Source organism: Camellia sinensis, chromosome 3 (assembly GCF_055761805.1).
Source record: "Camellia sinensis isolate YWXY chromosome 3, ASM5576180v1, whole genome shotgun sequence".
NCBI lineage: Eukaryota > Viridiplantae > Streptophyta > Magnoliopsida > Ericales > Theaceae > Camellia > Camellia sinensis.
This window is the reverse complement of record NC_138963.1, coordinates 202,567,630-202,581,861: the sequence shown is the minus strand read 5'-3', so window position 1 is coordinate 202,581,861 and position 14,232 is coordinate 202,567,630. Positions and strand designations below refer to the sequence as shown.

Genomic DNA, 14,232 nt, shown 5'->3' with positions numbered 1-14,232 from the left:
TTTTGTTTTGTAGCCTGATCGGTGTTGAGGTTAAGCTTGCCTGGATTAGGTGGTTTCCAACTAATGTGGCTAGTGATTGAAGATTTTTTCCCCGGACAGAAGTTGGTGAAGTGTTGTCATTCTAGTGCAAGAGCTGGGGTGAGGTGGGGTTTAAAAAGGTTGGGGTTTGTGGATAGGAAGCGTTGAGAGTTTCTAGCTTTCCATATTTCCTAGCAAACAAGAGGGAAGACAACATACCAGTAGGTGTTGTCATAGATTTCAACAGATAAGCAGTTGACCTTGATCCAATTAACAAGGTTAAGGTTGTAAGATGATGCATAGGTAAGGGGAATGCTTATAAAGTTCTAGTGGTTATTGGCCATAGTGCAATCACGCAGGACATGGATGGTTGTTTTAGGAGATGAATTGCAGAGGGGACAGAGGATATTAGCAGAGATATTTCGGTAATGAAGAAGAGATTTCGTGGTGATCTGTTGGTGCAAGGCTAACCAAAAAAAATGACGGATGCGAAGGTTGGCATTGATCTTCCAAACCTAGGCCCAGTTATCTAAGGGAGGGGATTTATGAAAATCCTTGGTGAGAAGATAGGTTGAGCTACAATTGAAGACATCATTGGGAGAGTATTTCCAGCAAATTTGATCTGGTTCATTAGAGAACCAAGGAAGAGAAATACTGTAGATTGAGTTAAGAAGGCTAGAGGGTAAAGTGAGAGATGTTAGAGAAATTCCAACTATTGTTGACCCAGCAATCCCTAACAATAAGCTTCTCTTCATCTCTAGCAAGGAGGCCCTTCAACAAGGTGTCTAATTAAACCAAAACCACAATCATGGTACCAAAAGGAGGTATTGAGCCCACTTCTGAGTAGAATTTTGGTACCTATATTGAATAAATGAGAGCTTTTCCGAATGCCTCTATTAGCTTTTTTCTCTTTGTTAGGGTATTGGCATTGAGGACCTTGGCCCAAAGGGCATTCTTCTCATTTCTTAGCCTCCAATTGAGTTTAGCCATAGTTACTTTGTTGACTAGGTCAATTTGTCTAATCTCTAACCCACCAAGAGATTTAGCTTTGGTAATAGTGTCCCACCCAATAGCATGAATTTTTCTGGTCTCAGTGGTGGATCCCCAAAGGAAGTCCTTATTCAATTTGTCATGAGTGTTAGAGATTGACTTGGAGAGATAGTTGCATTGCATCACATAGTTAGGGATGACAGCATTCACAGCCTTAATGAAGGTTTCACAAGCAGGTCTAAAAATAAATTTGTTTTTCCATCTAGCAAGCTTGGACGGAATTTTCTTCACCAGGAATTGGAAGGTAGCTTTGTTAGGCCTCTCATGGTGAATGGGGCATCCAAGGTACTTACCAAGATGTCTAGTTTTGGGTATGTAGAGAAAATGTGCTAGGTTATTTTGAATGTTTAGGTCAATGTTAAAGGAGAATAAAACTTTGGATTTATGAAGGCTAATCACTTGACTAGGCTGGGAGCAAAAGTCATCAAGAATTTCATTGATACAGTGGTAATTAGAAACTGTAGCTTTGCCAAAGAGAATCAAGTCATCAGCAAAGAACAAATGAGACAAGGGAGGCCTCTGTTATTGATTTTGATAGGTGACAACCTTGCCCAGATAACAGTGGTGGTCATGGACGATTGGGTGGAATTAAATTCAGGTTCCCATCTTCTTATTGCCATAAATTTTTGACCAATTAACCAAGGACCCCCATTTTGGACTTTCTCAAAATCAGAAGAGAATTGGAATTTAATAAGGTAGTAATGGTTATCTAGGTCAATGCCTTGAAAATGGCCTGGGGGTTTCCACAAAGAGTCGATCCTTTTCATGAGGAGGTTGTAGCCCAAATTTTTACCCATGAGTTTCATAATGAGGGACCGAGACCAAGGGTTACAAATGCTGGAAAGCTCTTCCTCAAAAAGAATGATCGAAACCAGATCAGGGGTGAATGACACATCTTTAGTTGAAGAATGGAGGGAAAAATCCTCAAGAGGGGGGAAAGAAACAAGCCATCAGAAGAAAATGGAAGAGAGGGTGTTTCCTTGAACAAGATAGGGGGGTTAGAAGTTGGAAAATGAGTGAGAGCACTAATTAGTGCTATCACTAATGATGTGACAATGGGCCCCACCATGAATGATTTGATGTTTTGGCCTTGGTGTTGTATTTTTTTTCTTTTTTTATTAAGTGTCATGTCATTAATGGTCTTTTTAGAGCTCCAAAATTAGTGGTCTCTATCATTGTTGTTAGAAGTTTTACCAGGATCTCTTTGGCGTCTCTGAAAATCTTCCTCTTCTTCTACTTGATCACTAGGTTCTTTCTTAGGTTGTGCTTTGCTCCTTGTGGCTGCTATGGAATGATTTTGGTTCTTGGTGCATACTCCTACTTCGCTAGAAGGCTCCATTTTTATTAGACACCCTCACCAGAAGGCTATTTGTTTTGAGGTGAACATTGAGAATAATCAAAAAAAATATTAAATTTATTTTAATAATAAAATACACAAACTCCAACACTTTTTTATTTTTATTTTTATTTACAAGAACAAAAAAAATAAAAACAAAGTTAAAGAAAACATATTTGGTGAGTTGTCAGAGATGATGGCCATTGTAGAAGGTGGTGGCTCACGATGAAAGGTGGACAATTGTGATCACCAGAGGTGGAGGTGACAAGTGGCCATCGGAGTTGGTGGTCAGAATGTCGCGAGATGGTTAGAGTTTAAGATGCAATAATCGATTGACCTTCAAAAGGTGGCCTGAGCTCATTGGTGTTTGCTCGCTAGTGATCTTATAGGAGGTGGTCAAAGCTAGTTGGAGGTCAGCAATGGCTGGTGATGCCAGAGATAAGTGATGATTGGTGGTAGCGATAGGTGGTGAGAGCGAGAAAAGAATGAAAACTTAATTTTAAAAATAACTAAAACATTAATGAATTGTTTATTAAAATAGACTACATTCATTGCTCATGAAATTATTATTATTTTTTTTAGGGGAAACTTATGAAATTATTTTTAACATGTGATTAGCAATAATTTTTTTAATAATACATGCTATTATATATTTGCAAGCCATTACATAAGGTATTAACTTTTGGAAAATAATCATTATACAAGCGAACTTTTCAACATTTTTGGGATGCCAAATCAAATTTTAGAGGGCATTACATAAGATATAAAAATATTTAAAAAATTACACTCATATAAAAATTATATATTATCAAAAAATTTCCCATTCTTGATTTTGGTCAATAAATTAGATAATGCCTTCGATTTATTACATGTATGAATTATGAATGTTATATTTCAGTTTCTTTAGGCCATCTCTAATGGTTATTAAAACCTTTCATCAAATTCGAATTTGATAAAAAATGAGTCATTTTGCTGCTTTAACAGTTGCATCAAATAAGTATCAAATTGAGGATTTCATTTTTTTGTCATCAAATTGAGGATCAATGTGTCTTTTATCAAATCACTGTTCATTGTCGTTGTCGGATGACTATCTCAAGGAAAAAATTTATGAAAAAATTGCACTGGCCGATCGTCTGCCTGGTCAACCATCTCAAGGCAAAAAAAAAAAAAAAATTTACACTAGCCGGTTGACTAACCGTACATCCGCCCAGTAGTCCCGATCGACTGATATTTTGATGAAATTTTAAAATCCTTTGTTGAAACATTTAATATTAAAAAAAAATTATTCAAATTTAACAAAAAATCTGATGCAAAATTAGAGATGTTGTAAATGTAACCTCAAGAACCAAACACAAACACTGCCCCCAAAGTTTTTGTCAGGTCCCATCGAAGCTGGAAGATGTACAATGTACACAAATGCCAAAGTGTTTGCTGATGTGCATGTTTACAATTGTCATTCTCATTTTGAACATGTATTTGAATAAATTAAGGAGTGTTTTGGGAAGTTGGTAAAAAGTTGAATTTTGGCTTTTTACTAAGCTTTTTGGCTTTTTTGTAAGTGATTTGAAAAGTTGGTAAAAAGCTGACTTTTTTGCTTTTTGATTTAATATTTTTTTAAAGTGTCGCATCACTATAAAATGACCAAAATATTGTTAGCCAATTGACAAAATTTATGATTTTGCCCTTGTGAATATGAACACTTTTTTTTTTTTAATGTAATTACAATTTTCCAACAAATTTTATTTCATTTTTATTATTATTACAATTTGCAAATTTTACCAAATATCTTTTATGATTACAAATTTATTATTTTCATTTTTACGAATTTATTTTTTTTATTATTACAAATTTATTAGTAAATGTATTCTTTTTATTATTATTACAATTAGCAAATTTTCCAAACAATTATTGCAAATGACCAAAAAACCCTTAGCAATTTTTTTTCTATTATTATTACAGTGTTGTTAATTATTTTTATTATTATAATTGAATGGCATATTTATTTTCTTAATTTTTGCCAACAAATTGCGCTCTTACATTAAATAATTTTTTTATTACAAACTGGTAAACGCCCTTCACAACCTGCAACTTAGAAACACAACCATACATTTTTCTAACACTTTAAACAGTTTCACACATTCATTTCGTTTGCCATCAACTCGTACAGACCGAATAGGATTACAACCCAAGTTGATGCCGATGTCGCACTAATTCATTTTGTATTGATTTCATCACTTCGTTCATATGTACGTCATCATCGCCCTCTGGTTCACCATCATCATCGTCATCAAGACCGTCAACACTTGGCATGTCGTTGAACGTAAAATTTTTTGCATTCGCAACCTTGTTGAATGCTTCATCGTTGCTCGAGTTGCGGCGTATAAAATTATGTATTGCCATGGAAGCCCTGACCAATGGCACATGCACTTTCCCGAAATCATATCGCGGCATGTTATGTAGGAATCTCCATTGCGCTTTCCATACTCGGAACGTACGTTCAATTGCACTCTGTAAGAAGGAGTGCACCGTGTTGAAAATTTTGTTTGCATTTTTTGGTCGTCTAGTTGCGCAAAACTCTTCCTGGTGGTAGTAGCATCCCTTAAACGGCTCCAAAAACCCTTTTTGGTTCTTGTACCCCGCATCAACAAGGTAATATTTTCCTGCTTGTATTTTGGTAATTTTGCATTAGTACGTAGTATCATTAGAACTATCAAATGCACACAACTAATACAAACAAAAAAACTAGCCGTTATTCATCTAACCTTCCTCTGGCATGGGGAATTGTTTGGTTGGGTCCTATGTTACTTCGTTAAAAACTCTGTTGTCATGCATACTACTCTCGCATCCGCAAGATATAAAAGTAAAACACAAATCGAAATGACACGCTGCGAGTATGTTTTGCGTGTGTCGGCCTTTACAACCAAAATATGGCGCTTCCTCCTAAGGTGGGAGATGTGCCTCCACATGTGTGCCGTCAAGCACACCAATATAGTCCTGCAGAAGCACACAAAAAATGTGAAGGAGAAATGCTACTACCTGAAAAAAAGTTCGCCCTTACTTTCTGAAAGTGACTACTATTCATAATTAAATGTGCGACAAATAAATACACTCACTTTGAATGGGAAATCTTTTCGTCGGGACTCTAAGTACGGATGTCTACTGTGTTGTGACCTTGTCGGTCGGCATTGTGCATTCGTGAACAATTTCATCGATTTAAGAACTCGCATTACATGATGCCATACTGTTTCCCCCGAGTTTTGAAAACGGTCTTCTATGTCCCAACTCGTGAAGCCCCGCAACACAAATATGAACATGCCGACACTCTCAACTACGTCTACACCATGGGGACGCTGTGGTACTGGAAGGCCGCAATCCTCAACTAATGTCTTGCACAACATCAAGAACACATCTTGTGACATCCGAAAATTTCACTGAAATGCTTCATTCCTTCCTTGAAGCATCTCCCGCATCCACATGCTACCAGTCAATGAGGATGTGTGAAACGGAGTCCTGTCAACATACGCGTACTCGTTGGCAACGCGAGCAATTTTCACTCAAATCATTGATGTCGTCGATTCCATTTCTCCGATCGTCTCTCGTATCCAGGCATTTATTTGGCCATTGCGTATGACTCTCAAGCTAGTACCCTCTTGTGCATCCATAGACATTGCAAATTATATGACATAAAAACTACAAGCTGTAGTGACTAATTGGCGAAATGAGTTGCCCAACTCCATGATATATAACACTCTTGTTACTGTGGCTATGTGATTGCCCAAAGTTGAACACCATGACACACATGTGATTGGTAGTACATTTCCAGGTTTGTACAATTGCATGCTTCCATATAAGCACAAAGTTTCATGTGCTTCTGATTGACGTAAGGCACATCAAAAATTTTCAATATTTGATGTGAATTTTTTTATGTAAAATAAAGTAAATAAAGAAATGTAAATAAATAAAATAATGAAACACAAAAATATTTTTGCATAAAATAAATAAAAACCACACAATAAATAAATATTTTTTAAAAATAAAGAAATGTAACTACTTTGCATCCCATATTAAATAAAATAAATAAAATACATAAGTAATGAAAATAACTAAAATAAAGAAATGTAACTACTTTGCATCCTATTTTTTTTTTCCCTTCACAAAAATTAATTTCAACATAGTTAAAAAAACCAATCATTTTTATTTTTTTAAACTTCCTGGGGACTACATTTATGGACTTTTTAATTTTCTAGCAAATTAGTGTTTGCTTTTGTAACTCCAATTTTCGTTTTGCCAATTATAAAATAGATTTAACAAATTCAATCCTAATAGACTATAAAATATACTACTTTGTTTTTTCCATCAAACTAATGTCTGCCCCACAACTCGCTATCTGCCTGTGACAAGGAGCACCTAAAATAAATATTTACACAACAAACAAAAAATAGCCTGCAAAGACATGTATGTAGATTCCCAGGCCATAACATTTTGCATAACATAACAAGCATGTGACACAACAGTGCCACCTTGCGGCGTGTATACTCCCATATCGGTTGCAAAGTCCTGCAGAATCATACATACACGTCCACACCAAAATAAAAGGAATGCGAATAGTCTCGCATGTGCACCATCCCCCCCCTCCCCAAAAAAAAAAAAGAGAAGAAGCTAAAACAAACACACAAAATATAATACAATCTCATGATAACCAAATACTAAAATCACAATCCAACCAAAAGCCCTAGTCCAAGTTAACAGCACCACCACTCCCGAACATCTATGTCCCCCTTTCACGATCCATGCCAACATTGGCTGGCGTGCAGGCACGTTTCTCTGTCAACCAATTGACAATGTAATTCTGGGAGAGGGCCATAATGATGTCCCGATTATCGGGTGAATCCATTATGCTGCATGCGAATGATAACAACTTAGCGTCGGGCTCTAATCCAGGCGTGCTCATAAGCCTTGCAAGACAGTCATCAACAGTGTTGTCACCTTTACTAGTGACAACGTATTGCATAATTTTCAGCTCCCAGCTTTGTTTGCTCACTACTTCCACGAGATTGTCCATGCTACTAGCGACAGTACCAGGCACTGCCCGCTTGCGACGTTTTGCATTGGCTGATCCATCCACGGCTGACTGAGGGGAGAGCATCGTCAAAGAGGCTACTATCAACAACGTTCTCCCCGAAAGTGTCATGGTCCGGCTGTGGTGGTGTGCCTGCACTGAGAGGTCTCATCCCGCTATCCTCGTTGGCATTGGTCGCAGCATTATCAGCACGCACTTCTGTTGGAGTCCATGCATGTTTCCTAGTCGCTGCTGCGCCAGAGTACACCCGCTCCATGAGGTCCACGTGCTTTAGAGGCTTACTCTTGAATTTAGCACATCGGTTGTTCATCTAAGACAAGAAAACACCTATGTAAGTAAAACTTGAAATGTATTTGCTGGCCTTAAAGTGTACCACCAATGATAGTAAACCGAGGCAAAACACATGAAGGGATTCAGTGTTGTAATTACAAAACGATAAATGTAACTCGCGAATTAAGTGTACACACGACACGTTGTGGGTTGCCCAACATATGTGAAAGTAGTATGTTCAACAAGTGCTTTGATTTGCAAAAGTTGTTATGTGAACAAAATATGGCACCACAAATCAGCAATACTAGTACAACAGTAATGGGGAACATAAATGTTTTGTCAAAACATACCGCTTGCATTTTGGCCCACCAATGGTCAGGTGCAGTGAACAAGCTCGTCTCATGGTCGCACCCAAGCCCTATCAAGCCGTGGCTGGCATTCTCCAACTTCTTCCATGCTATCCAATCTTTCTTCAAGTTGTCAAACTTGTTTTTCATTTGTTTGGCCAAATGTAGTAAGCCGGTTTTCTCTAGAAATTTGTTTGCTACGTTTTTATACCCATGGACAATCTGCATAGTTGTCGATTACCACCTTCCATTTCAACAATGACGAGTTGAAGAAACAGCTTTGTATTATCGCTGTCGAATTGGCATTTGTAGACTGGCTGGGGTTGGGTTGATGTGACAGCGTTACCTAGAGACTTTGAAGGGGCACGGGGTGATGATCAGTTTGTTGCCATGAGTAGTGCTGTCCTGCTTGTAAAATTAAGGCAATATCAATGGCAAATAAAGTAGAGTAGATATTTTTTGCATGCCCAAAACTGAAATAAAAGTGTAAACACAATTACTGCAGTAATAACAATAAATAGTACAACACTTTGCAAAAGACAAAGTCGGTTTGTATTACACGTTAGGGAAATCTTATGTAACAGGACAAACACGTAACTGACAATAAAGTACATATATGATACAAAAAGTAACTACGCAGTAATATCCATGACAAGGCATCACATCCGAAACAACAACACCAAAACAACGACGCACAAAAAATCGACGACCGTCCTAAGCGTACGTAGGCTCTGATCTATACGCGCAATGTCCGCTCGTAACCCCAGATCGACATCATTATGTGGCTGGTCAGTACCCAAACTGGTGCTGTGAAACTCGTCACACCAACCAACCCACGCAACACATCTCTGCTGGACAAAATTACAGTAGATAGTTAGCATGCATACTATGCCACACAATCACAAATGAACGACGACATGACTAAGTGCAAAAGAGAGTGGCAACACAAAAGCACCGTAGTTCTAGGGCAAACGTAGTACGCACAAGCACACATTCTCGGTGGCCATGATGAAGTGGCAGTTGACGTGAAGGATGCCATCTGTATACTTATTTGATTTTTTTGTTCATGTTATAAATTGAACTAATGTCATCTAGTGTGCGGAATGAAAGACAGTAACTGAAAGAAGTTCATTTTGAATTTAGGTTAACTATTGAAAATGCTAGTTTACTGGTGTGTCCTGATTAGCCATTTTCTTTTCTAAATTTTTCCGTACTGTAGTTGTCTTGTGCTGTCATGTTTTGGTAAACTACTTCAGGAATACACAAGATGTATGTTGTACGAATTTCTGTAGTCTGGGAAGTAAACTAAAACAACAAATTAACATGAAAATGACCACCTCCACAGTACTATACACAATCCTCCCCATCCCAACAATATAATACACAATCCACAGTACTAATTCTTTGGAGCCATTTTCCAAATCCATAATACTAATATTCTTTGAATCTATATGTGATAACCCTGTTTCGTTTCGTGCTAATTGGTCCTTAATATGAATATGATTATGTATTTGATGTGATTTTGTGTGCCATTATGTGAAAATATGTGGTTTTGAATTTCTATCTGTTCACCGTAGGAATATCTGCTTTGGAAATTAAATTGAAGGCCCTATCGGCCACAGAAACTGAAATCGATTGTGCCTTTGTGATTAGTGTAATTTTTAGAGCCTACAGTGAAATTTAATTGGAAATTGATTCGGATCAAAATAAATAGATTAAATTGGTGCTTTAGTGCTCAATTATTTAATTCAAATCAATTGTGCCTATGAGAGCACATGTAAAGGGCCTTATTACAATTGATTTCTCCTTTTATATCATTTGGATGGTTTCAACTCTAAGAAGAAAAAGAGAGAACCGAACTAGAGAGAGAGAGAGTGTAGGAGAATCAAAGTTTGATCTTGAAGGCTTGGAAATTTGAAGTCTAACTCTAGATTTGACCATAGATTGGAAGAATTGAGCCTCTACGTAAGTGAATTCATGAGTTTAATGTTGTAAATTGTGAATTTAAGTTTGATTAATGGTCAAGAACATGAGTTAGTTTGATCATAAGGAAATTGGGTTGATTTTGTTGTATTTGAAGTCATGGAATGCTTGCATGTGCATAATAACCATGAATTTGCATAATTGAGCATGAAAAATATGATCCATGTAAAATTGTGGCTAGAATCCATGCTTGTGACCACCATTTGTGCAATTTGAGTTGAAATGGAAGCCATATCGCACGTGCATGTACCATTCATAAGAGGTATGAGCTTGAATGTATGAAATTATTATGTTGAAAGTGAATTTGGTGTAGATTGGGACATGCATGTGATTAATTTGTGAAATTGGGCTCCATTGTGTTGTAATTTGGTGTTTGTACCATGTTAGTACACGTATATATGAAGTTTGAGCCAAAAATTATGAATTTGGAACCTTTGGAGATCGAATTGAGCTCAAGAACAAATTCTGGAAAACCCAGAATTCTTGATGTCCGCTCGAGCGGGGAAACCGCCGCTCGAGCGTGAAATACGAGCCCCCAGCATATTTTGCAGACATGGCTTCCGCTCGAGCGGGAAAGTTCACGCTCAAGCGGGGAGCTATGTAAACAGATTTTCAGCTCAAGCGGCCGAGTTCATGCTCGAGCGTGAAATTGATGTAACCAGTACTTTTGCAGACCTCATGGGTCCGCTCGAGCAGGGAAGTCCACGCTCGAGCAGGGACCCTGTTTTCTGAAATTTTGAAAAGACATTTTGTGTTTCGTTTTCTGTTCTCTTTCACTTCTAAGTACTCTTAGGCATACATTGAGCATTGTAATTGAGTTAAAGAGATAAGAATGAAGCCTCAAGAGGAAAATGTGAATTTAGAACGGATTGAATTGTTTGTGACCCTTTTGTGTTCATGGAATGTGTAGGGTTGAGCTCCAGGGCAAACCAACCAACCGATCACTGTGAGTAATGTCTTAACAAGATATTTGAGATATGTTATTGTCCAATTGTTTACTTCTATGTAAGTTTTGTAAGTTCATTAATTTGAATAGTGGACAACAATTGATATAAATGATTGGGCTGAAGGCTAATTGATATAAATGATTGGGCCGAAGGCCAATTGACATGAATGATAAGGCCGAAGGCCGATTGATATAAATGATTGGGCCGAAGGCCGATTGACATAGATGATTGGGCCGAAGGCCGAATGACATGAATGATTGGGCCGAAGGCCGATTGACATAAATTATTGGGCCGAAGGCCGATTGATACAAGTGATTGGGCCAAAGGCCGTCTGCTGTAACTGTTTCAAAGATTGCCTATGTATCTTCCTTATTCGATATTATTCACTGGGCTTTCGCTCACGCTCATTCATGTACATGTAGATAAGCCAAGGGACGTCCAGAACCAGCCTCGGTGAAATTGTGAGAAACAGTCAAAGTTTTAAGGAGTCAGCCCAAACGTCTCACACACGAGACTGTCTTCGCCTTTGTCCTTTATTCATAGTTTTGTTATGTTGGCGAAAGCATTGGACTACTTTTGTATATAAGTCTTGGGTTCGACTGACTTAAACTTGTATGATCTTGTATGTACAGTGTTCTGTGTTAGTACATATTTTGATGTGAGTTATTAACGTATAAATGTTTGGAATGTTATGGTGTGCATATAAGCACAGCTCTATAGACAAAGTTTTAAATTTGCTTCCGTTTGGTCCATTTACTCTAATGAGTTTTGTTTTATTGGTTTGAGGCCGTAGGTAATCTCGTGATTACTGGCCGGTTATAGCCTTAACCCATAGGGGCGGGTTCGGGTCGTGACAGAGTGGTATCAGAGCACGAGTTAATAACTCACACACTTGTCCCAAAGAGCAATAAGCGTCTAGAAAAGATCTAGGATGCATTCATGTGATAAGTATGAATCTGAAAGTATCAAGAATACGCTTAACTGTTAAATGTGAACAACTATGCGTTATAAGTTTGTGAACTGCTTGCATTTCAAATTATTTGATTATGTATACTCTTTAGTATATGCATACCTGTGTATCTTTTGTATAAAGTATAATATAAGTTTAATTAGATAGTGAGAACAAGAGGTGATGAGATAGAGGAATCTTCTACTGCCAGACTGGATAGAATGGAAAGACTGATTCAGGAAATGGCAGAGACATTGAGGCAACAACAGGAATGGCAACAACAGTGGCAGCAGCCACATTCTCCACCTCCGCCTCCGCCTCCGGCACCTCCTGTGCTAGATAATCAGAATGATGACCGAATCATAGCTCTCACCAAAGAGTTCAAGAAAATGAAACCACCACAGTTCCATGGTAGATTAGATCCTTTGAAAGCTGAAGCTTGGGTCCTCGGCATCGAAAAACTGTTTGAAGTGTTCCCGTGTTCGGAGACATAGAAAGTGTTTGTAGCCACCTTTATGCTAGAAGACGAAGCAAGAAGATAGTGGATGTTAATGCATGAGAATTACAAAGATGCTGATTGGGCAAAATTTCTGGATATTTTTTATGACAAGTACTTCCTGCAGTGTGTCCGAGATAGGAAGGTGGCAGAATTCATGGAACTGAGGCAAAAAAGTATGACTGTAGCCGAGTATGAGGCCAAATTCACTGAATTGGCCAGGTTTGCGCCACACGTGATTGATACAGATTATAAGAAGGCGAGACATTTTGATGGCGGGCTTCGAAGCGACATTCTAGAGAGGGTGAATGTCTTGAAGCTGGAAACCTACATCGGGGTACTAGACAGGGCCATAATATCAAAAGCTAATATAGCTAGACAAACTAAACCGACAACTGACTGGAAGGGTAGTAAAAGGCAGGGCTTCTTTTCAAAGAAGAAGTTTTCAAAGAAGCAAAATACAGGCTCCTCGAATACTTCTAATTCTTCCCGAGATACAACTCCGTTGTGTACTACTTGTGGTAACAGGCATCGTGGGGTTTGTTACCGTGTGTCAGGAGCTTGTTTTAATTATGGTAAACAGGGGCATATGGCCAGAGATTGCAAACAGAACAGTGGAAAATTTGCTACTAGTTCGACAACATCAGTCCCAAAACGAGGAAATGCTACGAGATCTACTCCCGCCGGAGATACCGTGAGACAAGGGAGAGTTTTTGCGCTTGTTCCGGGCGATACTCGGAATGCCAACGCAGTTGTCTCAGGTACCATTTCTATATGTAATCAGGATGCTTTTGTGTTAATTGACTCTGGATCAAAACACTCATTTGTAACATGTGCATTTGCATCTAGACTGAGTAGACCTCTAGAATTATTGCCATATCTACTATGTGTGTCTGCTCCATCTGGGGAATCGGTATTGTGTGAATCTGTCTATTGTTTTTGTGACATGTGAATTGGGAATGCCATTTTATATGTGGACTTGTTACCCTTGAACTTTAGGCACTTTGACATAATTCTGGGCATGGACTGGTTAACTAAATATTGTGCCACCATTGACTGTGTGACAAAACGGGTTGTGTTTAGACCACCAAAACAAGAAGAAATTGTGTTTGTGGGTAACGGGGTAGTGCCTCCACCTTATTTGATATCTGCAATGAAAGCATGTAAATTGATCAGGAAAGGGTGTCAGGGTTATTTGTGCTATGTGTTGTCTGAACAATCTGTAAATGCTGAATTGAATGATATCCCTATTGTTAGAGAATTCCCAGATATGTTTCTAAATGAACTACCAGGGGAATTGGTGAACAGGGAGATAGAATTCACTATTGAAACTGTATCAGGCACCCAACCTATTTCTAAAACTCCCTACATAATGGCTACAGCTGAAATGAAAGAATTGAAAGAATAGTTACAAGACCTGCTTGACAAAGGATTTATCAGACCTAGCACTTCACCATGGGGTGCACCGGTGTTGTTTGTGAAAAAGAAAGATGGAACCCTATGCTTGTGTATCGACTATCGGGAATTGAACAAGGTAACAATAAAGAATAAATATCCCTTACCCCGTGTTGATGACCTGTTTGACCAGTTTTAGGGATCATAAGTGTTTTCCAAGATTGATTTGAGATCCGGGTATCATCAGTTGAAGGTAAAGGCGGAAGATATTGAGAAAACCGCATTCATAACGAGGTATGGACATTTTGAGTTTCTTGTTATGCCATTTGGAGTTACTAATGCTCCGACAGCATTTATGGAC

General features: G+C 38.2%; 1 protein-coding gene across 1 annotated transcript; it reads right to left on the bottom strand.

Annotated features, from left to right (window-relative positions):
- Positions 1-876: 876 nt before the first annotated feature.
- On the bottom strand, positions 877-2,407 carry LOC145822166 (uncharacterized). The gene is made up of 2 exons (XM_082918765.1): positions 2,263-2,407; positions 877-1,532 (listed from the first exon to the last, which is right to left on the bottom strand). Exons 1-2 carry the CDS (start codon positions 2,405-2,407, stop codon positions 877-879), a joined length of 801 nt encoding a protein of 266 aa, XP_082774891.1.
- Between the last annotated feature and the right edge of the window lie 11,825 nt (positions 2,408-14,232).